General features: G+C 44.0%; 2 protein-coding genes across 2 annotated transcripts; one reads left to right on the top strand and one right to left on the bottom strand.

Annotated features, from left to right (window-relative positions):
• Positions 1–7315: 7315 nt before the first annotated feature.
• Positions 7316–11571, top strand: LOC125520596 (lysine histidine transporter 2). The gene is made up of 8 exons (XM_048685551.2): positions 7316–7553; positions 9196–9350; positions 9548–9934; positions 10062–10455; positions 10574–10679; positions 10763–10854; positions 10951–11019; positions 11107–11571. Exons 1-8 carry the CDS (start codon positions 7512–7514, stop codon positions 11203–11205), a joined length of 1344 nt encoding a protein of 447 aa, XP_048541508.1. The 5' UTR covers positions 7316–7511; the 3' UTR covers positions 11206–11571.
• A 520-nt stretch (positions 11572–12091) lies between these two features.
• On the bottom strand, positions 12092–18883 carry LOC125520595 (transcription factor GTE9). The gene is made up of 10 exons (XM_048685550.2): positions 17077–18883; positions 16959–17004; positions 16729–16884; positions 14580–14650; positions 14406–14445; positions 13529–13597; positions 13345–13439; positions 13198–13258; positions 12980–13122; positions 12092–12853 (listed from the first exon to the last, which is right to left on the bottom strand). Exons 1-10 carry the CDS (start codon positions 18385–18387, stop codon positions 12593–12595), a joined length of 2253 nt encoding a protein of 750 aa, XP_048541507.1. The 5' UTR covers positions 18388–18883; the 3' UTR covers positions 12092–12592.
• Positions 18884–24157: the final 5274 nt, after the last annotated feature.

Raw genomic sequence — 24157 nt, 5'->3', positions numbered from 1 at the left:
CCGCCTAGCTGTAGCAACCGGGACCCATGCCACGCCCTAGCTCAAACCATCGGCCTTCGCCAACCACTCGAGCTAGAGGACTAGGAGGCCCCTTGTCCAGCCGCACTCTAGCGGCCGGGGGGAGGAGGATGGCTCGATGGCATGTTTTAGGGTTCCCTCCCCATTGCCACGCAGGGGTGACATGGGAAGGGGAGGAAGGGTTATTAGTCCAGTTTCCTTTTCTTTAACTAATACGTATTTCAAATTCTATAAGCTTATTTTTTCCAGTACTTACAAACACGTTGTAAATTCATAAACTAACTACGTCAATTATTATTTACATTCTAAGATTCGACATCAAGATTTTCCTTACTGCAAAGACTCAATAAGCCAAAGACGCGAGTTTTTTTGTAGAGAAAAGGCTAGTAGATGCACAAAAAACATAAAAATGATTGAAAACATAGCAACCATATGCAACAGTTGTACCAACATGAATATTCAAAGTGGATCAAACATACAACAACATCTAACCTCTACCACAAAAGTTTAGATATACCTCTTCTACTATTGTTACTATCGTTGACATCTCTGAGTCGCTCATAACAAAATTGCTTCGGTCCCTTTTCCTCTACAAAAGTGGTCCTAGAACACAAGAGTTCTATGAAAGAAGAAGAAGAAGAAGGTACTTGAAGAACAGGCAAGCAGGAAGAAGAAGAATAGATGGAATGATTTTTCCACAATGCGACATTTTACTACAAACTTGTTGCACCAACTGTTTATCGAAATATATGTACCCTCGAAACCGGTCCCTTAGAAATAGGTATATTGCTTTTCATTTACAATTCGATTACAGATATTTGTGGAGGGATATACGAGGGGAATAGATGAAATACACAAACAAGTTTCAGAATCTTGACATTCCTGCTTACTTTGAGAATCAACGTTCACTATCCCATTGTTGACCTTCGAGTTATTATCGAGATGGACTCTATTGTTGCAGTCAAACTTATTTAGGCCAAGAAAGTAGATAGATCGATTTATTACTCCCTTCTTATGGAGATTAGGCATCTTATGCGTCTTCATGATTCTTGTATTACTTATGTATCTCGCTCTCAAAATAGGGTTAGTGACAGTTTAGGTAAATTCGCTCGAACTGAAGGGAGAACCATGACCTGAATTGGTTTTGGCCCTGATGAAACTATACAACTAGCTATTGATGACTGTAAGGATATTATGAGTTGAGTAATACAACAAGTTATTTCACCCGCAAAAATAATGTTCATTGTCCGACTGTCCAACAATGCAAGATAGTTCCAGCTCTTGGTGGTTTCTGGAGAGAAGTGATTTCTTGCATGCGGAGAAGCGAGACTTTCACGCTCTCGTGATTGTGATTGCTTGTTCTCTCTTAAAACAACGAAACGCTCGAGTTTTTGATGGAAGGGAACAACAACGAACCCCACATCAACTTGTAACGCAAATTCTAGTTGAGATGTCTAACTGAAAACAAGCCGATGCCGGAGGCTTACAATGATTCTTGGGGGAGTACGCTAGAGTGTTTGTGTGGTGTGGATGATCTTGTTTTGATGTTGGCATCGTATAAAAGTTTCTTTTGCTCCCTCCGTTCCATATTAGATATCGCCGATTTAGTATAAAATGATTTTTTTAATGTCTTTTGTAAAAAAAAAAGTACATCAATGACACACTCTTGTAAAAAAACAAGTAGGAGAGGCAATGTTGGTCAAGCCTTTCCCTAATGGAAAGCAAAGCTAAAGAGCGAATGCTTGCTTTGACGGTCCAACCTAACGTGCCCGTTTGTTGGGAATTTTCCTAAAAAATCATGGTTGTCAGTGTCAGTCGAGGATTCCCTGGCCGGGATTGTCACCATCTCTACTACTGGAATTCCGTCACTGCTGGCACGATCATGCGTAGACTTTTATAACTCGGGGGATGTCCATGTCTATCGGTTCGTCGTCTTTTCTGTGCGTGTGGAAAAACCAACACAGGCTTCTTTATTGATCGGGCCACACGGGTCACATGCTCACAGCAGCAACCCCTCCTGTACGGTAAAAAAAGAAAGGCAATTCCTCCAATTGAATATTCTTTCTTCTGCAAAAACAGCTGCCCTGGGTCGAATTGTGACCGGTTGTTGGGGTTTTGTTGGGGTTGCGAACGTTGTGTCCACTGCCATTTGTTGGCGTTGGAAATTAGTGGCAAAAAGGAAAAGGCTTCTTGAAGCTTGACTATGGGGACTTGGGGAGCTTATCGGATGAAAGAAAACTTGTGTATGGGAAACCGCTGCTTTCACGTACGTTTACTTATCGTCCCAGGGCAACAAATATCCTCTTTCCAATAAGATCACGACGCCCTTCCCTTGGTACAACTAACTTGACCGTGGACCTACTCGTTTTTCGGCCTCGGTGCGCGATGTGAGTACGCTACCTGTGGATGTGGTCGGCCTGCAGGTACGCTCGAAATGGGAAGAACGTTTGTGCAAGTGAACTTGTTTCATCTTCAGTGCGTTTGACACGTGAAGGATCGTATCATGGGTCAAATCTTCGACTCGTCATCGAAATGGACTATCAAGGACGAAGCGTGGGCCTGATCACGTAAGCCACTTGCATGATGTGGACACATGATTGGTTGACCAGGCGTAATGCTACGCACTGCTGCTGCGCTCTGTGTACTCCTGGCAGCCCGGGATTTGAGGGCTGTAATCTTGGATTACGCTAACGTTGAATATACTCCTATGTATATAAGCGCGTATAATAAGCAGAGCAGTTCCAGTCTGCTAGCTTTGCTTGCCGTCGCTGGGTTGGGTTGCTGTCATCGGTCTGAACTCTGAAGACGTTCGTGCGGAACTTGGTGTGATAGTGCTGTCACGGAGGCTCTATATTCTCGTACGCGGTGTTCAGTTCACGTTTTCTTTCCTCCAATGGTTTAGTTTAATACTCCTCCAACAGTTCAATAGTTTAAAAGAAAATTGACGTTCTCTTCTTCTCTTTTTCTTTTTGTGGTTTTTTAGGACTCGATTCATTAAAAAGGATAGAAGAGAGTTGCCCGGTTAACTAATGGAAACCGGGCAAAACCCGTTACAAGACACCCTCAACAGGGCACCATCAACACACGCCTATCCTGAGGCCACACACCGAACGAGTCGCCGGCTCTGTAACCCGAGCAACCCATAGCCGACAAGCTACAGCCAAAACCGAAGTCGCCGCTCCGGCATCCATGCCGACCCCGAGGCCACGTACCAGGTGAGCCGCCTGCTCCGACACCATACAACCATCTCCGGAGCCATCTATCTGACGTACAAACGGAAACCACACACGCCTCCCCCGAGGCCACGCACTAGGCGAGCCGCCAGCGTCGTCGCCCTCGCAACCGGAGTTGACACCCAACAATCATATCCGAAGCCGCCGCTCCGACATCCACGCCGACCCCGAGTCCACGCACCATGCTGGCCAATGACACTGCCACCCAAGTGACCAATGCCGGCACCACTCCACGACGACGAGGTCCGGAGTCACCGCTGCGACATCCACGCCAACCCCGAGCCCACGCACCAGGCTGGCCAATAACATTGCCACCCAAGTGACCAATGCCGGCACCCCTCCATCTCTGCTCCAGGAACATGGAACAAGGGGTTCCCCCGGAGTGTGAGAGAGAAAGGCGTAGGACCTCGGATGACAATGCCTCCAAAAAGGTGTGCGGCACCCAAACGCGTCGCCATCATCAGCTCCGGCCAAAGACAGAGCAAGGCTTATGCCCCCGAGCAGCCATAAGAAGCCCTCCCCTCGAACCGGCGCACGAGAACCACCGCCGGCCTAAACCACCACCTACCAACAGAGCACAGAGCCGCCGATTAGAACAGCCGTGCTGATGCCAGCTGCACCACGCAATGCCACCGACCTGGCCGTCCCAACACCATCGCAGAAGCCAGATTCGGGCACGTCTGAACAAATCCGACCTAGACTCTTCTTCTTTTTTGTGTGTTCCAGAAATTGCTTTGTCGAAGCCGGGAATTCTACCGGTCCTTTTTTTCTTTGCGGAATGGGAATTATATCAATTTAGCTTTGTTTAATAAGAGAACAAATAAATGAACATCTACTATGACACTTCAAAACATGAAATGAAGCCGAAAATACAGATTTAGTGCACGAGAAAGTAAATGATTTTTTGAACGTCCCCCTCCCCCCTCTTTCTTTCTATCTCTCTCTCTCTCTGAACCTAGTATTAAAAATAAACTAGATGACATCCCATGTGTTAATGCGAGGATTGTTTTAAAAAGTGCATAAATATGTGTGAAAACAATTAAAACTAATGTAAAAGCAAGTATAAGGGTGTTGTTGGTTTACATTTTTGAAACAATAAACATACGAAGAATGTGACACAATTATGTATAAAAAGAGAAAACTTCTGGGCTAAACTTAGAGAAATGTAATTTTTAACAAAAAAATGTGAAGCATGAATTACAAAGATTTGCTCCAAGAGTCAAACACATATATCACCCATGACCATAAAGAATTAGTGCAAAAAAATAGATTATGACTAATATGCCTTGATGAGATGTCATGGTTTGCATGCATGGATTAATGGAGAGAAAAATGTGACATATAACCACATGCATGACTTGATGATGTGACATGGGCATTTGGAGAAAAAATGTTTAATTAGCTGCAACCATTTAGGAATAGGGGATTGAGGTATTTATGCAGGTTCAGTTTCTAGACTAGAATTAGAATCTAACTTCTTTTTAAACAAGGCAGAACACTTGCCATACAAAGAGAACTTTTCGTTCATTATGGAAAACCGAATTTGAAACAAGCCCATGAGATTTTTTTTTAACATAGTACAAACGCAAGCGCTCATATACACATGCATACACTCACCCCTATGAACGCACACATGCACACCCTACCCCTATGAGCATCTCCGAAAGACTGAGCCGACATATCATTTTGAAATTTATGAAGTTACCGTAGGCACCTCGTCGTCAACGGGAATGTCTACTCCCACTGAATGTGCATCGCCGGAAATCCTGAAATAAATCTAAAAATAAATGCGAGCACCAGGACTTGAACCCTGATGGGCTGGGGATACCTCGGTCCCTCTAACCATCCAACCACATGTTAGTTCGCAACAAGGCTACAAAATGATACACAGGGCACCCGGTCAACTTGGCTACCAGAAGACTCCACACACACAGCCGAGAAGAGAGCATCCACCGCAATCACCAAATGTCATCGTCATCACCTTCGCCCTCAATCCTAGGAGCTTATTGGATGAGAATTTGTGTCAGATTTCACTGCTTGATTCACATTTATTTGTTGGCCAATGCGATTAAAATTCTCTTTTTTTAGGTCATGAAAATAACTTTTAAAGTTATTTAAATTGAGAGAGAGAGAGAGAGAGAGAGAGAGAGAGAGGATAATTAATGAAGGAAAAGTTTGAGAAAATTACATATGGGAGAACATGGAAAATGTTGGAAAATCACGAAAACAAACTAATAAAGTGCTATTTGACAAGTCGACGGGTATAATTAGGTCAAATATTCAACACAACTATTTATCGACGACAAGTCGACAAGGAGAGATAGACAACAACTCATGTATTGCACGCGAGTTGATGCTCCTGCGGTTTACGCCACTAAACTGGACTGCATACGTAGCACAGGCACACGGCAAGTCCACCAACAATGTTGTCTGCTTGTTTTTATTATAGCTTATCAGGCTTGCCGCATGGTGACCATGTTGGTGGCTAATCACACAAGCACGTACTACTGCACACTTGAAATTTGTATACTTCACCTGCAAAAAAAAATGATATACTTCACTAGTGTGATAGAGACTTGGATATTTTTTAACACGAGAGAACGTGTGCGAAACAGAGCAGTTCATGTCCATTTGTCCTCGTGGTGTTCTATTTTTGCGATCAAAAGTTGTATACGCAACTGAGTTACTCCCTCCATTCCATAATGTAATGCGTCCGTGCTTCCCGAGATTCAAGTTTGATCATAAATTTAACTACCGAGACCGATTGCGGCGGGAGTACAAATTATACCACTAAATTCATATCGAAAATACGAATTCGGTGATATAATTTTTGCTCCCGCTGCAGTCGGTCTCATTGGTTAAATTTACGGTCAAAGTTGAATCTCAGGAAACGCGGGCACACTACATTATGGAATGAAGGGAGTAGGGGAAGTGCATGGATAAACCCGGGTACATATGAACCCACTTTGAAAACCACATTTCTAAATGCTAAAAAAATCCGAAAAAGGTGGCATGGGTACATATTCATGTTCTATGTGCGTGCATAAAGTTTCATGGAAAAAATAATTTTTTTGTGGCCTGTGCGAAAAAGACAAAAAATTGTGTCGTGAAACGTTATTTAGGAGCACTGAAATTTTTCTTTTTTACGGAGACAAAATAAAAAGACATTTTTCACAAAATTTTGCGCCGCGCACACACATTTGTGAACATGTATGATGGAATTTTCTTTTGTTTATTTTTGAGATTTTAAGATGTACTTAAAATGCATATCTTTTAAAAAAATGGGTGCAGATGCTCCTGGGTTCAGATCGTGCCTACTCGAGGAAGTAGTATATATTTACTTGTCCGTGGTGTGCATGCATGCTACCTGAAACTTTGCACGCATAACCAACATTCAACAATATGCGTACTGTAACAATATATACTACTCCCTCCATTCCATAATATGTTTGTTTAAATCGGCTTTGACAATATGTGTACTGTAAAAATGTGGGCTAAGTTTAAAAAAAATATGTGGGCTGGCGACTATTCACAATCAAACCCATAAAGTGTACAAGTGGAGTTGTTTCCTTTTCGACGCATTTGGCTCGTGAACGTGGTACATAGGAGTATATAAATTTGGCAAGCCTTCAACTTGGCGTGGCTGTCAACACAGCCAAGCGCAGAGGTGCATTTACGCCGCGACGGGATCTATAAATTACGAGAGAAAGAATCGTGTCCACTTGGGTGCTTTTTTTCTTAAAAAAATTTACAAATTTCACGTGCACAAGCTTGGAAAGAGAATTGAATAGTCCGTACATCACGTTCTGTCACCCCCGCGACGTGGCCTCATCGCAACCGTCGAGGGAGGCAGGATCGGACGAACGGCATCCCGCCCGCTTCGCAGATGAACGAACGACACACGGACGCGGGTGCCACAACTGGCCGCTGGAACACCGGATCCGCTGCATCGCTGGAGTCAACGGTCCACCCAACGATATTCCAGTTGTTGTTGTTTTTTTCTCTAGTCTAAGCTAGGCTACAGAAGAAGGAAAACAAACTCATAACTAACCCAGCGGGATACGTGCTCCTCGATCGCTCACAGTGCATACGGCGCCCCCGCCTGAATCTCCCTCTATAAAAACCACCACGACTCGGCCTCCTCCATACCTGCGAGCTCCATCTCCATCTCCTTGTTTCTCTCCACCTTCTCCTTGGTGTGACTCCGGCCGCCCATTGGCGAAGGGAAGCTCCGTGCCGCCGGAAGAGAAGCCAGGCGCCATGGGGACGCAGGCCTCGCCGGACAACTACACGCCGCCCAAGGTCAAATCTCTCCCCCTCTCCTCTCTCTCTCTCCCCCTCTGCTGCGTCTGTATGTTATGATCTGTTTCATTCGCAATGTTCATGTTCTGTATCCACGAACGAAACAGTCCATTCATCTTGTTCAAACTCTGTTTCTTGTATCTGGTTTCTCGAGGGGAGAGAGAAAGGGAGAGATGAAACAAAAGGTCGGGGAGTTGTGGAGTTCCGAAAAGCGGGGAGCGAAATCGACAGGCGCAAAAAAGGACAAAAGGAAAACGCCGTTTTCTTTCTTTCTTTTTGCGTGGAGGATTCTCTTCTCCCGGCATGTAGCACCAGTTCATCCTCTTCATGTGAAATCCTTTTCTTGGGGGGAGGAACCCGTGTGAAATCGTGGTGGTGTCTAATAGTGATATCCAATCTCATCTTCTTGGTGCTTTTGGGCTAGTACTTTTTGGTTTCTTTTCCTGCAGAAGATCAAGAAGGGAAAAGAACGTGTGTACATAAGTATCAGCGTCATATGATCGGTGTGATTCTTGATGCTTTGCCTTAACTGCGGAATTTTACCTTTTTCCCTTTAAATTAATCATTGTTCCCTCGTTGTTTTTCCAGCTGTTGTGTTACTTTAAAATTACCATCATCCAGTCTGTTTTACAATATAGGAGTATATATATACCTCAATAAGTACGTTGCGTTTCTTGTTTCAAATATATAATATGGAAACGAGTAAGTAGGAGTATTTTCCATATTTTTTTAAGAAAAATATCTAGAATGAAATTAAACAGTTTTGCTGCTTCTGTCGTATGGTCCACCTTGTTCTTGGACTAACGAGTATGAAAGGTCTTCATTTGTACTTTCTGTCCAGCCTTGTTTTTCTTTCCAAGGCCAGAAATAGCTCACACTAGCCTACCGAACAAAAAAAACAGATCACACTCTTTAAACTCCCCCATTAACTAGTTTCCTTTTACTAGTATTTCTACGGTGGGCTACTTACCATTTTAATATAGTTGGATATCCATATCTCGGTGTTAATTGCTACCATGCGATTGATTATTCTATATATAGAATGCAAAAAAATTACGCCTCATGCAAGGACTTCTTATTTGGATTAAGAAATTAATAGAAAGGCGCTTAGCCCTGTTGAAAAAATAATCAACTCAAAATTAGATTCTGGTAATATCCTGTCGATGGTGGATTTTCACTAGAAATTGTGAAAATGGATGCTTTAGCAGAAGAACTTCCGTATTCCAGATATGCAAACATAGTATTTTGAGACTAGTAGTATCATGCAACATTGTTAGGTGAACGTGCTTGATAGAAAAATCAAACATGTTTACCGTGAGGTGTCATTGATTGATAAGCATCTGATGACACATTTGTCTTGGGCAAGTGCGACTACTTGGCCATGTGACAAGTCAACTGCCCGGAAGAAAAGGAACCACTCTACCTCCGAAAATTCAAAGTTGCCAATTATCCGTCTCTTAAGTTTATTAGATGACATAAAAAATGAAAGAAATGCCAGGAGATTACAAATTAATTGTTGTTGATAAGTCCCAAATAATTTTGGCATACTAGCTCTTATTGTGTGATATTCTAAATTTGAAAAAAAAACCTGCTGTTATGTGATCATGATGTCTATAGCTAACAGAATGCTGAAAACCCACAGGATGAGAGGACTGCACGGGAGAAGGCGATCGATGACTGGCTTCCTATCACGTCGTCGAGGAAAGCAAAGTGGTGGTACTCGGCCTTCCACAATGTCACGGCCATGGTTGGCGCTGGGGTGCTCAGCCTCCCCTACGCCATGTCTGAACTCGGTTGGTATGTACTGCTACTGCCATGACATCCATACATTGGAGCCATGGCTCCTCTGTCTGCTTCTGAAACTGTGACTGGCAATCTGAATGGCATGTGGGTTCCACATGCCATACTCACAGCCGGGCAGTTTTCAAAGCTACAAACTTGCAATGGCATGATCCAATCATTTGGCGTTCCCTGATGTTTTTGTTTTGGCGCAGGGGTCCTGGCATCGCGGTGATGACCTTGTCGTGGATCATCACGGTGTACACGCTGTGGCAGATGGTGGAGATGCATGAGATAGTCCCTGGGAAGCGTTTCGATCGGTACCATGAGCTCGGGCAGCACGCCTTCGGTGATAAGCTCGGCCTCTGGATCGTGGTGCCACAGCAGCTTGTCGTCGAGGTCAGCCTGAACATTGTGTACATGGTTACCGGCGGCAACTCTCTCAAGAAGTTCCACGACGTGATCTGTGACGGCAAGTGCAAGGACATAAAGCTCACTTACTTCATCATGATCTTCGCCTCTGTCCACTTCGTCCTCTCCCAGCTCCCAAACTTCAACTCCATCTCTGGCATCTCCCTCGCTGCAGCCGTCATGTCACTCAGGTTAATTCCGAATGTCTGCACCAGCACTAGCTGTCATATGCTCACTGTAGCAAATCCGACAAGTTTCTGAAAAAAAAAAGAACTTTAGCTAGCAAGCAATTGCCGTTGACAATAACTCATGATGCAGCTACTCAACAATTGCTTGGGGCGCCTCGTTGGACAAGGGGAGGGCGGAGAACGTGGACTACAGCTTGCGGGCATCGACGACAGCAGGGCAGGTGTTCGGTTTCTTGGGGGGGCTCGGCGACGTGGCCTTCTCCTACTCTGGCCACAATGTCGTGCTAGAAATCCAGGCTACCATCCCATCGACGCCGGGCAACCCGTCCAAGAAGCCAATGTGGAAGGGTGTGGTGGTCGCCTACATCATCATCGCCGCCTGCTACATGCCGGTGGCATTTATCGGCTACTGGGCGTTTGGCAACAGTGTCGACGACAACATCCTCATCACCCTCAACAAGCCCAAGTGGCTCATCGCCATGGCCAACATGATGGTCGTCGTTCATCTCATCGGTAGCTACCAGGTATGTAGATCCTTACAATCATTTCGTTCAGTTACTTTGGATACCTAAAACGTGACATTGTACCAGAGCTAGGACGATATATCTGACGGTACAACAAAATTTGATTGTTCCTGTGCAGATTTACGCGATGCCAGTGTTCGACATGATGGAGACGTTTCTGGTGAGGAAGCTGGAATTCGCACCAGGCATTATGCTCCGTCTGATCACCCGGACCATCTATGTTGGTAATGCCCCGTCGACTAATCTCATCGCAAGTTTTGAGGCATCTTGTATACTGAATAACCAACCAAAACACCGACATGTGCAGCCTTCACCATGTTCGTCGGCATGACCTTCCCGTTCTTCGGTGGCCTCATCGGGTTCTTCGGCGGGCTGGCCTTCGCGCCGACGACCTATTTCGTAAGCATTTTCATCAGACACCTTTCATCACAGCAAATATACACTCAGAGCTTCTCGTGAGATTGGACGATATGTAACTGTCATGGCTGCCTGCAGCTGCCCTGCATCATGTGGCTCATCATCTGCAAGCCCAGGAGATTCAGCCTCTCATGGTTCACCAACTGGGTAAGAACCAACCCAGAGATCCAAGGCTTTTATCCCTCTCTTTTCTTCAAACGATAATCCCGTCCTGATTTTCCTTTTGGGTTTCAGATTTGCATCGTCCTTGGTGTCATTCTGATGATCATCGCGCCCATCGGAGGGCTCAGGCAGATCATCATTTCTGCCAAGACATACAAGTTCTACTCATAGATCACTACAAGTGCCGTTCATCATCATCGCCTCGCGATTGGCGATTCTACTGCCAGATTTTTATTTTTATTTTCTGTCCCTGCAAAGAAGATCATGGTATCACGGCTTGTCGCAGATGTCGGACGGTCTGCTTAGTTTAGACCGGAGGAGGGCTGTGTTGGGGGTAAATCGTGAAGGGGTCCAGCCCGCTTGCAGCGCCGGGAGTTTTCATGCATGTACTCGTATTATTTTGCAGAGCACTAGCTATGAAAATAGGCGCAAGGATTCATATATACCATGAGACATGTCAAATTAAGTGCAAGATCCATACATTTGATTGGATTATTCCTGCGATATGTTTAAGCTTTTAATTGTGTTTCTCCTTAATGCTGCCTTTACACATGCTGTTCTGGGAATGTTTATTTTAGTTCAGAATATAGCAACAGTGTTAATCAACCTAAACGCAGAATGTAACAAGTGAGGGAAGATCCTTCCTAAAATACAAATTTAAAACTTCCTCAAAAAAGTCAGGGATGCTTACTGACGCCTATTCCAAGCGATATAATAGGATCAGCGAACATCCCCTAGGAGGGGTTGGCATTTGCGAACATTTTAGGTGACAAGTTTAGTTGTATGGGGTTGACATTTTCTTGGAAGAAGAAAAGTTTTGCAGCAAAAAAACAGCAGGATTTGCCGCCTCTGGCCAACTAAATTTGCCAAAAAAAATTAGATAAATAAATAATAGCCACCATTAACCTTGATTACACTGCAAGTGTCTCAGCAGCCAACTAAAGCTTATCGCATCCTACAAAAATTAATTTACCTCCTCTATATATCCTAATCCGAGGTAAACTCGGGATATCCCAAACAATATGAAGAGAGATAAAGTAATGATGAGAGATGCAAGTGCAGAAGAAAAAAGAACGGTTTTCCATCTATCAGGCAACCTCTTTGTACAGTTTCCAGGATTACATTCACAACATGAAATGTCACCGAAACTACCCCAAAACGGCTCACATTAGTTGTTCTATAAGAGCCAGGGACGCACCCCACCTCAACCCCACCCATCCCCCCTAACACCCCCCTTTCCCTCAGTATCATCTTCCAGATATCCATCCAGAAAAGCACAGGGGCGTCCATTACTTCATCATGGCTACCAATGAACCCATCCAAAGATGGGCTGACTCCATGGGACCCCGCATGCATGAAGACTGGTTCCAGTGCCTGCTACTACATTTGATCAACCATATTTTGCTCCAAAAACTTGTGCAGCTCATAAGTTCTGTAGAGGAATGGAACCGCCAGGGTGATGTGCACTTCATATATCAAAAACATCAAAAAACAGTTATCCGGTCCAGTCACGCCACAGGCTCCACTCAGATTATCACTGAAAATGCACCATAAGCTGTCAGTCTATTTCGCCCTCCTCAACATCAACTGTTGGTTCATCTGCGGACTCGACTTCCTCGTCTTCTTCGTCGTCATTTTTCATATACAATCCAAGCTGTTCTAGGGGGTTGCCCCCAAGTTGAAATCCGAGGGGCTCAGGTGTACGGCTTGGACTCATTTCACCGACCAAGTTGAGATTCTGTTCACCTGTGACTGTTCCAAGCATTTCAAAATCTTTCAGGAAGAGGTTCCCTTCATTGATTTCTACAGTTTTCTCCATCTGCAGGGTCAATGGTATTTGCACTTCAGAGTAGGATACCAAAAGAGCAATCAATACTATCTGCACTTCAGAGTATGGATATCAACAAAGCAAGATGTTGCTTGCCAAATTGCATCCTAGGTTTACCTGCTGCAAGGCTTTACGAGCTGCTTCTCTTTCACGCTCTCTTTGGCGTTTAGCTTCTGCAGCAGCCTCAGCAACGGCTGCTGCTTCAGCCCTCTTGCGAGCTTCCTCAGCAGCTTTAGCCTCAGCTTGTAACCGAGCTTTCTCTGTAATGAAGATTGTGCCTCAATAAACAGTATTGCAGCTCGCATACCAGCCCAAATATACCAATTTCATCTCACCTTCCCTTTGTAACCTTTCAAGCTCCTCCCTCTCGCGCCGAACTTTCTCAGGATCCTTCACCTGGTATGAAGGATCATGTGAATCTTACTGGGAATAGCATCCACCAAAGGCCAGGCAGCAACGCAATAAACTATTCCAACACATACCTGATCAAGAGCCTTCTCACGAGCTTTGAGAATTGTATCAGCGAAGCGGCTTTTCAAAAGGGCAGCTCGGTATTTTTTATCAGACACGTTCTCCTCTGAAATATTGATCCATTTAATAAACTGTAAAAGAAACGTACCAAACATGCTCTGGGTACTAAGAGACCGCATAGAAGTACAAGCTTACCCTCATCATCAGCAGAAATAGGTACACGGTCAGCACATTGTTCTTGTATATTCAATGTATCCTGTGAATCTGCAAAAATATCAATTGAAAGTAGTAAATATACATAAGACACAAGTAGCTATTCCAAAATTGCAGAAGTACAGCAAAGCCAATCGATAAGCACTGTGATAAGTTTGGGTGTCAACTGAATTCCACATTGTTTCTAAAATTCTATATAAAAAACACATGTTCAAAAGAAGTACAGAGAGTTCAAAGGAAGGTATCAAAGATAACATGTAGACCCAAAAATTGACCCACATGTAAGGAAGAGATGATAAGCCGATGGGTTAAATCGGATAACAGGCTCCATTTGAACAGTCTGGGTTGTAAAGAAGTGACAATCCACCACTTTCTGTAATACTTAAATTTTTAGTGGGTCAATATGGCTCCGAAGAGATGGGTTAAACCGGATACCAGACTCCAATTGAATGCAATTTGGATTTAACACACCTCCAAATATTTTGACGTGTTGTAGGTCAAAATTTGTTTGAAATAAACAGGTTAGATTTGGCTGAATTGTCCCATCCTATGCAGAATAGTAGACCTCACGTGTAATTTAATTTGCCAGTAGTTCTAATAGTTTAATTTTGGCAGGATAAATTGCTCAGATTGTCTATAGTTTGGGTTGGCTTGTGCCAGCCAAACACCAATCCTAACATTATTTTAGTTTTAAAACTTTGACTGAGTTTAATCCATCGAGGCATATGAGAAATAGGTTACTGGAGCTAACTTGTGAAGGCTGGCTTTGTTACTGAATCAAGTGGTCTAGTTAGTTTGATGATGTGCTTGCAAGAGCTGGTTTGGCTTAAAAAACAATGTATTATGTGCAACCTCTTACCGTTCTCTTGGTCCAAGCTAAACACGGGTAGTACGTTCTCCTGCATGTAAACAGAGAGCAACCATTGAGGACACCGATGTTCAAAATAATCTTTTGGTGAGTAGCACGTCAATTTTGTTTGAGACTTGTATGGTTCTAAAAACTACTCAGAATACAGCAAGTGTGCGGAAGCACCTTAGCCCCGATGTTTGTCGAAGGAACTTTGGCACCCAAATCACTTCCAGAAGAGCTACTCGAATCCGAACCTGAAGATATAAGAAGAAATAAAATGATCACCTTGTTGGGCATGAAAAATCACATGGACTGAACTGGAATACCATGCACCAATAGATATTGGCTTGTTTCCTCATTTGGGTTTTATCATGAAAGAAAGAAATTTATGGACATCGGGTAGTTTTCTTCATGTTGGTTTCATCGTGTAACACAGTGAAGGAAGGAAATTTACAGACATTCATAATAATGTAGCCCAAGAGACACAGGTTTTCAAAAGCAGGTATTCAAAAGTTATAATTCAATGAACCTAAAAAACAGGTCTTAGTTTAATTTCAGACCTACAGAGTGGGCCAGCCAACGGTTCCTGAGAACGGTTGTAAGATACACAGGGTTGTCCAATATAGCAGGAAAATTGTATAGCATTATTAGTGAAACTAGACCATGGTATTAGAGAATATGTTCTACTTCTATATTATTATATTTCGGACACTACACCAATTATCAGTTGAAACTACTATAGTCCAGTGAATTAATTGGTGCGAACTTCTGTTTATGGCATTTGGCATTTGGAAACAAGGAATGTTTATAGTACTAAACCTATGTTCTAACATGGTTAACACTGCCATATTATGTCAAAGAGGTTTGTACATGGATAAGTAAGGCAAAGTAAATATTTCACAGAAACACTCAGTTTTTGCTCACTCATTCTCCCTTTTTATCCCCCTCAAGGAAATGCGCTTGGGCATTATATATCTCATATTCACAAGCATGATTCATGCGAAATGAAATGGAGAAAGGGAATTTCACAAAGGAAGCATAAGTAAAGTTACTACCAGCTCACACATGCTGTGGTATCATAATGCTCTGTACTAAGTGCTACTAGCTGTTAGCCTGCTACAGTTAGCTGGGAATCAATTAAAAAAGGATCTTAAATAAGAAATGATCAGCAGTATGAGCAAAAGTGAACAACAACTGCTGCCCCTCAGATAAGATAAGAACAAAATTCTACAATGTTAACATGTGAGCTACCATCACAACACAAATAGTGAACGCCAATATGTGATTTATCAGCAATAATTATTTTTTTAAAACTTAGTGACTCTGCCCGAAATTGGGCCGGCAGAATCACCTGTTAGCACTGCAAGCACACGCAGGCATACGGGCTCTTTTTGCTGCCATATGGAGGCAATCAGATTGCTAGCAAGGCGAGTTGCTATGAACAACATTTAGCATGTTGAACATCTTTCTAAGGGCCTGTTTGGGACTGCTCCGCTCCTTGAAATTAAACTGTGCTCTAGAAAAAAACGCAAGCCAAACAGGGTAAATCTACGACATGCCGCTCCACAAAAAAACTAGAATCTGGGGTACAACTCCCTGTTTTTTGTGAAGCTCTTTAGGAGGTGCTCCAAAAAACTTTAGAAGCTGGAGTTGTAAGGAAATTTGACACCAGTAAGTGGATACCCCTTCGTTTACCTCCTAAAGAGCCCTTCACCAAACAACAGGGAGTCCTGTCCACCAAATTTCCCAGTTCTTTGAGCTGGCAGCTATGAAGCCATACAGTCTCTTGAGATTTCAACTCCTGTTTGGACTTGCCAGTTGTTTTGTGAGCGGATCTAATTTGAAGGAGCAGGAGCAGTCCCAAAACAGGCCCTAAAGTTGAATTAAAGTACTCCCTCCGTCTCAAAATAAGTGTCTCGACTTTAGTACAACTTTGTACTGGTTAGTATAAACTTGAGACACTTATTTTAGGACGGAGGGAGTATACAAGTGTTTAGATCACTAAAGTAGTGATCTAGACGCTCTTATATTTATTTACAGAGGGAGTATCAAACTAGAAACAAACAGGACACTGTTCAATACTACCGATTTCAACTTATCAACACTTGCTGACACTAAGAATCGTTAAGACTCTGTCGAATAGGTGAGCACAGGGGAAAAATTTGAACAGCCTTAAGGGGCAAAGTTATCAATTTGCGGCATGCAGCATTGAATGGCATGGAATGGTAAAAAGTAAAAACAAAAGAACATATCGCTGGGCCTGGTAACAGTTAAGTCAAGATACAAAGTTAGGTAGTGTAATATGTGAAGATAAATGGATAAAAATACATACCACTGGAGGATGATCCTGACTCACTACTAGAACTGCTAGAAGAACTATGCTTGCTGCTTCTGTCTGCCGTTTCACTTTCAAATACCACAGGGGGGTATGTTAAAGGTGGAAGATCGTTCCCACCAATATCAATGTCTTCCTCAACAAGCTCATTGCCTGCTAAGACGTATGCAGTATTAACTTAGAACAACAATTAGTGCCATGGAAAAAATAAATGAGGAGAAAGCGACCTTCATGATGCATTGATAAGTTGGCAAGTCCATATTCACTTTGGAACTGTTGAGCAGAAGGAAACAATGGTCAGTAAATTAACTAACAAAAATCAATCTCAAAGACAATAGCACCCACCTCAACTTCTTGAGGCTCATCTTTTGTAGGATTTCCAGACTGATTTACTCTATCATAGTCATCAAGAAGCTTCTGTAATTCAAACAGGGTATCATCGCTGAGAGCGTTCATGTCAATAGTCAACTCATCTTCATCAGCATCATTATCATCATTAACATGCCTCTTTATGAACTCAACTACATGTTCTGGAATGAATCCACCATATGATTGTAGTCTTACGCTTAGAGCAACCTTTTGTTCATCTGTCATCATTCCCATAGCAGTTTGTACCACTGGAACCTCCTCAGCCACCTGAGCCATCTGTATCACTGATGCTACTGGAGCATCCTGAACCAAAGGAGAGGCTTTCCTCTTCTTCGGGTGCAAAACTGGCTTGGCAACCACCTCCTCTTTTTGAAAGGTGTTTTTCTTATATGCACCTTTATTTGAAGGTCTTCTATCAAAAGGCTCTTTGTTGTCAACAATATTTTTCTCAACTGCATCATTTTTTGAAGGCTCAATTGCAGAGAGTTCCTCATCTGGTCGAGGAAGCTTCTTTTCGATAGGCTTCCATCTAGGTTCAAAAACACTGCTCATAGTCTGGGCCATTATGTTAACTGCATTACCGACTGGGTTATAAAGTATAGCGTTGCTAAAAGTAAGCCTCACGTCTGCGGCAAACTCCCAAGGTGTAGGGTACACACCTGCATTCAGCTTTTTCTGTATAGTACCCAAATCCATTGGGTGCTTGACTATATCAAAATAATCAGGGATACACAACTTCACAGGATCAACTGGCATAACAAACGGGCCTGCAGAGCGATGCTTCATAAGGTTCTTCAGAAGCTCCTGGCATTTTTTAAACGATGCTGTGTAGTTAATGGAGCTGACTACAGGTTGGGCAACTGATGGCGGTAATCCTCTGCCAGACTGCACTGAATTGCTCCTCCTGAGCTTCCCATCCTTTTTATTGCTGTTGAAATCACCTCTGGGAGCCGACGCAGTCCCACCATTCATGCTCGTCGTAGCCCCTCTTGAAAACAACCTACTCTGGAGGGCCCTCACCTGCTCGAGCTCGTCACGGAGCCTCATCTCCAGCTCATTCCTATCCGAGGCCGACATCCTCGGCAACTCAAAGACCACCCGCGGCACATTAAATCCGGGAGCATCAGCCCCCTCGTCCGTATTGAGGTTGATGCATTTTCTCTTGGCTTCACTTCTTGCAGGATTCCCAAGGCCCTTTGACACCCCCACAGTTTCCACCCCATATCGGTAGTCCGGCACGAAACCGAGAGGGTGCCCCTTGGAGAACTTCTGCGTCTTCCCCATCATTGCGTGGCGGAACCCGCAGACCAGTCTGCTCGCGAGCGCAATGCGCCGCCTGGGCCACCCAAATCCACCACAATTCAGCCAAAACCTAACCCTAACCCCCCGAAGCGAGAGGTTAGTTTATTGCACGGCCGCCAAGAGCAGGAGGCCTCCAAAACCCTCGATTCGGGGGGCGGAGCAGCTCAATTGGAAGCGCCGCGGCGAGAGATCGAGCCAACTCACCGAGCAGACGGCGCCGCACCCACCACAACCACCACACAAAGCCGGCGGCGCCGCCGCGAGATCTCGAGGCCTTCGCGCAGGCACCCGGCGCCGCCGCCGCCGCTGCGGCGCGAGCACTGGAGCTCCCCCTCCTCCTCCTCCTCCTCCTCGAAACGGAGGGCGGCGCGGAGGCGGCGAGGCGAAAGCGGATGAAGGCGAGGCGGCGAGACCTGGGGTTTCTCTCTCCTCTGTCCCCGTCTCTTTCTCTCTCTTCGCTGTGCCGCTCGCGAGCTTTAGGCTCGAATCGCGAAGCAAAGGGGCCCCTTGTAAGCGGCGTGCGGGGAGCGCGCCCGGTGGCTGAGATGTGGGTCCCTCGGTCCAATGGTCCCACCGCGCAGTCACTTGGACGGAATAGGGTGGGCGGCTCTGACTTGTGAGGGGAGATCCCGGCCGTTGGGTTTTTGGGCCGGACGGTGCGATTGTAGGTGGTTGCGTGTCTAGAAAGGCTCTAGGGCTTCGTATGCTAGAATCACGTGTTGATTTGTCCGGCCTGGGATGCTACGGAAATAGCATGCGAATCTCCCCCGGAAAAGATATTTAAACGTGGGTTTTCAAAATATTAGCAAGTTCTTATGGTAAATACTGTTTGGTTTGCCGGTATCTTACCGCAGGTATATAGGTTTTCATGTATCGTTGTCATCGAACATTTAGGCAAATAACAGAGCATATCAATTGTTCCGAGAAGGCTATCGGTGTGTTTGTATTGTGACAGAAAGAAGTTTACCAATTTGTAAATCATGGTTATAATATTGGCTTTTGTTTGATGTAAGATTAACTTTTCGGCAATGTTAATGCTTCACTTTACAAAACTATAGGCAAAAAACCTCAACCGGTTTTTTTGACACGACAACCTTTGGCACATACTATTATACATACTCTTTATACCAAAAAGGATGGATACCAATGCACACATGTTCGCACAAAAGTAGTTCACATGCGCAACTACTTTTCGATAGAAGGTTCGATAGTAGGGCATGACATACCACTGCCATCGACAGAGCATGTGAAACACATTAAAAAGGACCTTATACCTTATCTACTAATGTTGGATTCAATTGATTTTTATGTGCTGGTGTGTAACATGTGGGATCAATGGATCATGTAAATCCCCTCCAGAAAAGTTGTGTACTATCATAATTTTGACATAAATATTATGGCTGATATCAATTGGTTTGTTAGTGGGTCCTATGATGGACCAATCTTTACAAATTGAAGGTGGATTCGAGGAGAAACAAAAGAATAAGGCACAAATCCAAAAGAAACACAAGGGAAAAAACTATTGGACAAGATCTAAGCTAAGTACTCCTCAAATCCCAAGCCAATACAAAAGGTGTGTCTTAGATCCAATAACAACAAAGTAAATAGAGGAGACAAAGTGTATATCTTTCCCCAATCTCTATGAGATATGAAGTTATTGATGTAGGGGAACATGCTATGCGACAAAATATTACTATATGGTCGCACCCAAAAACACTATGAAGATGTCAAGATAGATCTAATCTCATCAGCAAGAATGCAGCATAAAAGAAGAAGATGTTGATGACGATCTCACAATTCATGCAGCTAGGTTATGCTCCTCTATGAAGAAGTATAAGAGCGTTTAGATCACTAGAGTAGTGATCTAAACGCTCTTATATTTCTTTACGGAGAGACACGGGTATGCGTCGATGCTATACAAACAGTTTTGAACCCCTTTCTGCGACGTCATTTGGAACCGGTGATAAGGGGGTCCTTCCCACACGACCCAAGACCATCGGGGATATGCCCTTCTGGCACACCTGCTCGGCAAAATGAGGTCGTGTGCGACCGACGAGCGCTCAAATACGGAAATACGTATAGTAGAGCTAAAAAATACAATTATACAGGCGAAATTGTTTTCGATCGCAAGTACATCCCACACGGTCAGTCCCCGCTAAACGTTTCCCTTCGTATGTACATCCTACACAGTCGCTCCAAGGAAAACGTTTCCGTTCACAGGTACATCACACACAATTTTTCCCGTTAAATCGTTTGCGTTATTGAATGTATCACACACGGTCTATAGAAGAAACTGTGTGACAAAGGCTGTTCATCACACACAGTTTTTATGTGGTAAACGTTTGCGCAAGATGGCCTAATGCAAACAGTTTTCAAGAGAAAGTCGTGTGTGATCGTTTATTGATTCAACATGGTTTATTCCTAGAAACTATGTGCGTTGCCTGAGGTCATCGTCCACGGTATTTTTTCAATAACTGTTTGCAATAGCAAAACCTAATTAGCAGGTTAATTCGCCATTAGCAGGCTAATTGCCCTATTATTAATAATCTATTTATTAATCTAATTGACATTCATATTAAGCACATAATATATTTTATTTTCATATTAAGGAAGCATAATTTCATAATTGAAGTACATCAGAGTACAACATGATATAGCTTCAGCACTCAGCTACCCCATTACACAACTGCACCAGCACCAAGTTTCACATGCAACATGTAGAACCTTTCGAAATTAGCATCATAGACGGTATATAGACAGATGCATCTCATCTGAAAAACTGCTGAAGCGGAAGGCGAATATTGAGCCTTCATTCATGTTGAAGGTGTTTGCAACTTTAAGGCATGGTTGTGGATGATTGACCGTCCGTCCTTCGTGTTGGAAATATGCCCTAGAGGTAATAATAAAATGATTATTATTATATTTCCTTGTTCATGATAATTGTCTATTATTCATGCTATAATTGTGTTATCCGGAAATCATAATACATATGTGAATACATAGACCATAACATGTCCCTAGTAAGCCTCTAGTTAACTAGCTCGTTGATCAACAGATAGTCATGGTTTCCTGACTATGGACATTGGATGTCATTGATAACGGGATCACATCACTGGGAGAATGATGTGATGGACAAGACCCAATCCTAAGCATAGCACAAGATCGTGTAGTTCGTTTGCTAGAGCTTTTCCAATGTCAAGTATCATTTCCTTAGACCATGAGATCGTGTAACTCCCGGATGCCGTAGGAGTGCTTTGGGTGTACCAAACGTCACAACGTAACTGGGTGACTATAAAGGTATACTACAGGTATCCCCGAGAGTATCTGTTGGGTTGACACGGATCGAGACTGGGATTTGTCACTCCGTATGACGGAGAGGTATCTCTGGACCCACTCGGTAATGCATCATCATAATGAGCTCAATGTGACCAAGTGTTTGGTCACGGGATCATGCATTATGGTACGAGTAAAGTGACTTTCCGGTAACGAGATTGAATGAGGTATTGGGATACCAACGATCGAATCCCGGGCAAGTAACGTACCGATTGACAAAGGGAATTGAATACGGGATTGATTGAATCCTCGACATCGTGGTTCATCCGATGAGATCATCGTGGAACATGTGGGAGCCAACATGTGTATCCAGATCCCGCTGTTGGTTATTGGCCGGAGAGTCGTCTCGGTCATGTCTGCATGTCTCCCGAACCCGTAGGGTCAACACACTTAAGGTTCAGTGACGCTAGGGTTGTAGAGATATTAGTATGCGGTAACCCGAAAGTTGTTCGGAGTCCCGGATGAGATCCCGGACGTCACGAGGAGTTCCGGAATGGTCCGGAGGTGAAAATTTATATATAGGAAGTCAAGTTTCGGCCATCGGGAAAGTTTCGGGGTTAATCGGTATTGTACCGGGACCACCGGAAGGGTCCCGGTGAAGGAAATATGCCATAGAGGCAATAATAAAGTTATTATTTATTTCCTTATATCATGATAAATGTTTATTATTCATGCTAGAATTGTATTAACCGGAAACATAATACATGTGTGAATACATAGACAAACAGAGTATCACTAGTATGCCTCTACTTGACTAGCTCGTTAATCGAAGATGGTTATGTTTCCTAACCATAGACATGTGTTGTCATTTGATTAATGGGATCACATCATTAGGAGAATGATGTGATTGACATGACCCATTCCATTAGCTTAGCACCCGATCGTTTAGTATGTTGCTATTGCTTTCTTCATGACTTATACATGTTCCTATGACTATGAGATTATGCAACTCCCGTTTACCGGAGGAACACTTTGTGTGCTACCAAACGTCACAATGAAACTGGGTGATTATAAAGGAGCTCTACAGGTGTCTCCAAAGGTGAATGTTGGGTTGGCGTATTTCGAGATTAGGATTTGTCACTCCGATTGTCGGAGAGGTATCTCTGGGCCCTCTCGGTAATGCACATCACATAAGCCTTGCAAGCATTACAACTAATGAGTTAGTTGCGAGATGATGTATTACGAAACAAGTAAAGAGACTTGCCGGTAACGAGATTGAACTAGGTATTGAGATACCGACGATCGAATCTCGGGCAAGTAACATACCAATGACAAAGGGAACAACGTATGTTGTTATGCGGTCTGACCGATAAAGATCTTCGTAGAACATGTAGGAGCCAATATGAGCATCCAGGTTCCGCTATTGGTTATTGACCGGAGACGAGTCTCGGTCATGTCTACATTGTTCTCGAACCCGTAGGGTCCGCACGCTTAAGGTTTCGATGACAGTTATATTATGAGTTTATGAGTTTTGATGTACCGAAGTTAGTTCGGAGTCCCGGATGTGATCACGGACATGAAGAGGAGTCTCGAAATGGTCGAGACATAAATATTGATATATTCGACGGCTATATTCGGACACCGGAAGTGTTCCGGGTGATTTCGGAGAAAACCGGAGAGCCAGAGGGTTACCGGAACCCCCCCCCCCCGGGAGAAGTAATGGGCCATATGGGCCTTAGTGGAGAGAGAGAGGGGCAGCCAAGGTGGGCCGCGCGCCTCCTCCCCCCTGGTCCGAATTGGACTAGGAGAGGGGGGGGGGGGCGGCGCCCCCCTTTCCTTCTCCCTCCCCACTTCTTTCCCCCTCCTAGTAGGAGTCCTACTCCTACTAGGAGGAGGACTCCTCCTTGGCGCGCCATAGGGGCCGGCCTCCTCCCCTTGCTCCTTTATATACGGGGGCAGGGGGCACCCCTAGACACACAAGTTGATCCACGTGATCATATTCTTAGCCGTGTGCGGTGCCCCCTTCCACCATAATCCTCGATAATATTGTAGCGGTGCTTAGGCGAGGCCCTGCGACGGTAGTACATCAAGATCGTCACCACGCCGTCGTGCTGACGGAACTCTTCCCCGATACTTTGCTGGATCGGAGTCCGGGGATCGTCATCGAGCTGAACGTGTGCTAGAACTCGGAGGTGCCGTAGTTTCGGTGCTTGATCGGTCGGGCCGTGAAGACGTACGACTACATCCAGGGCCGGCTCTATGATTTCGAAGGCCCCGGTGCGAACCCGACCAGTGGGCCCAATAGAGAGAAAAAAATCCAATTTGATACATGAAAATATAAAATTGCTATAAAATCATAAAACTAATATATTTTTACTAGAATCAAGCATATGTTATTTTCCCTGCCTTTGTCCCAAACCAAGTATCATGGAAGTTACAACGCAGAAAAAACATATTGAAATAGCATGCTAACCTCCAATGA

The sequence above is a fragment of the Triticum urartu genome, chromosome 7A (genome assembly GCF_056163025.1).
Source record: "Triticum urartu cultivar PI428250 chromosome 7A, HENAU_Tu73, whole genome shotgun sequence".
Lineage (NCBI taxonomy): Eukaryota > Viridiplantae > Streptophyta > Magnoliopsida > Poales > Poaceae > Triticum > Triticum urartu.
This window is presented reverse-complemented; position numbering and strand designations above follow the sequence as displayed.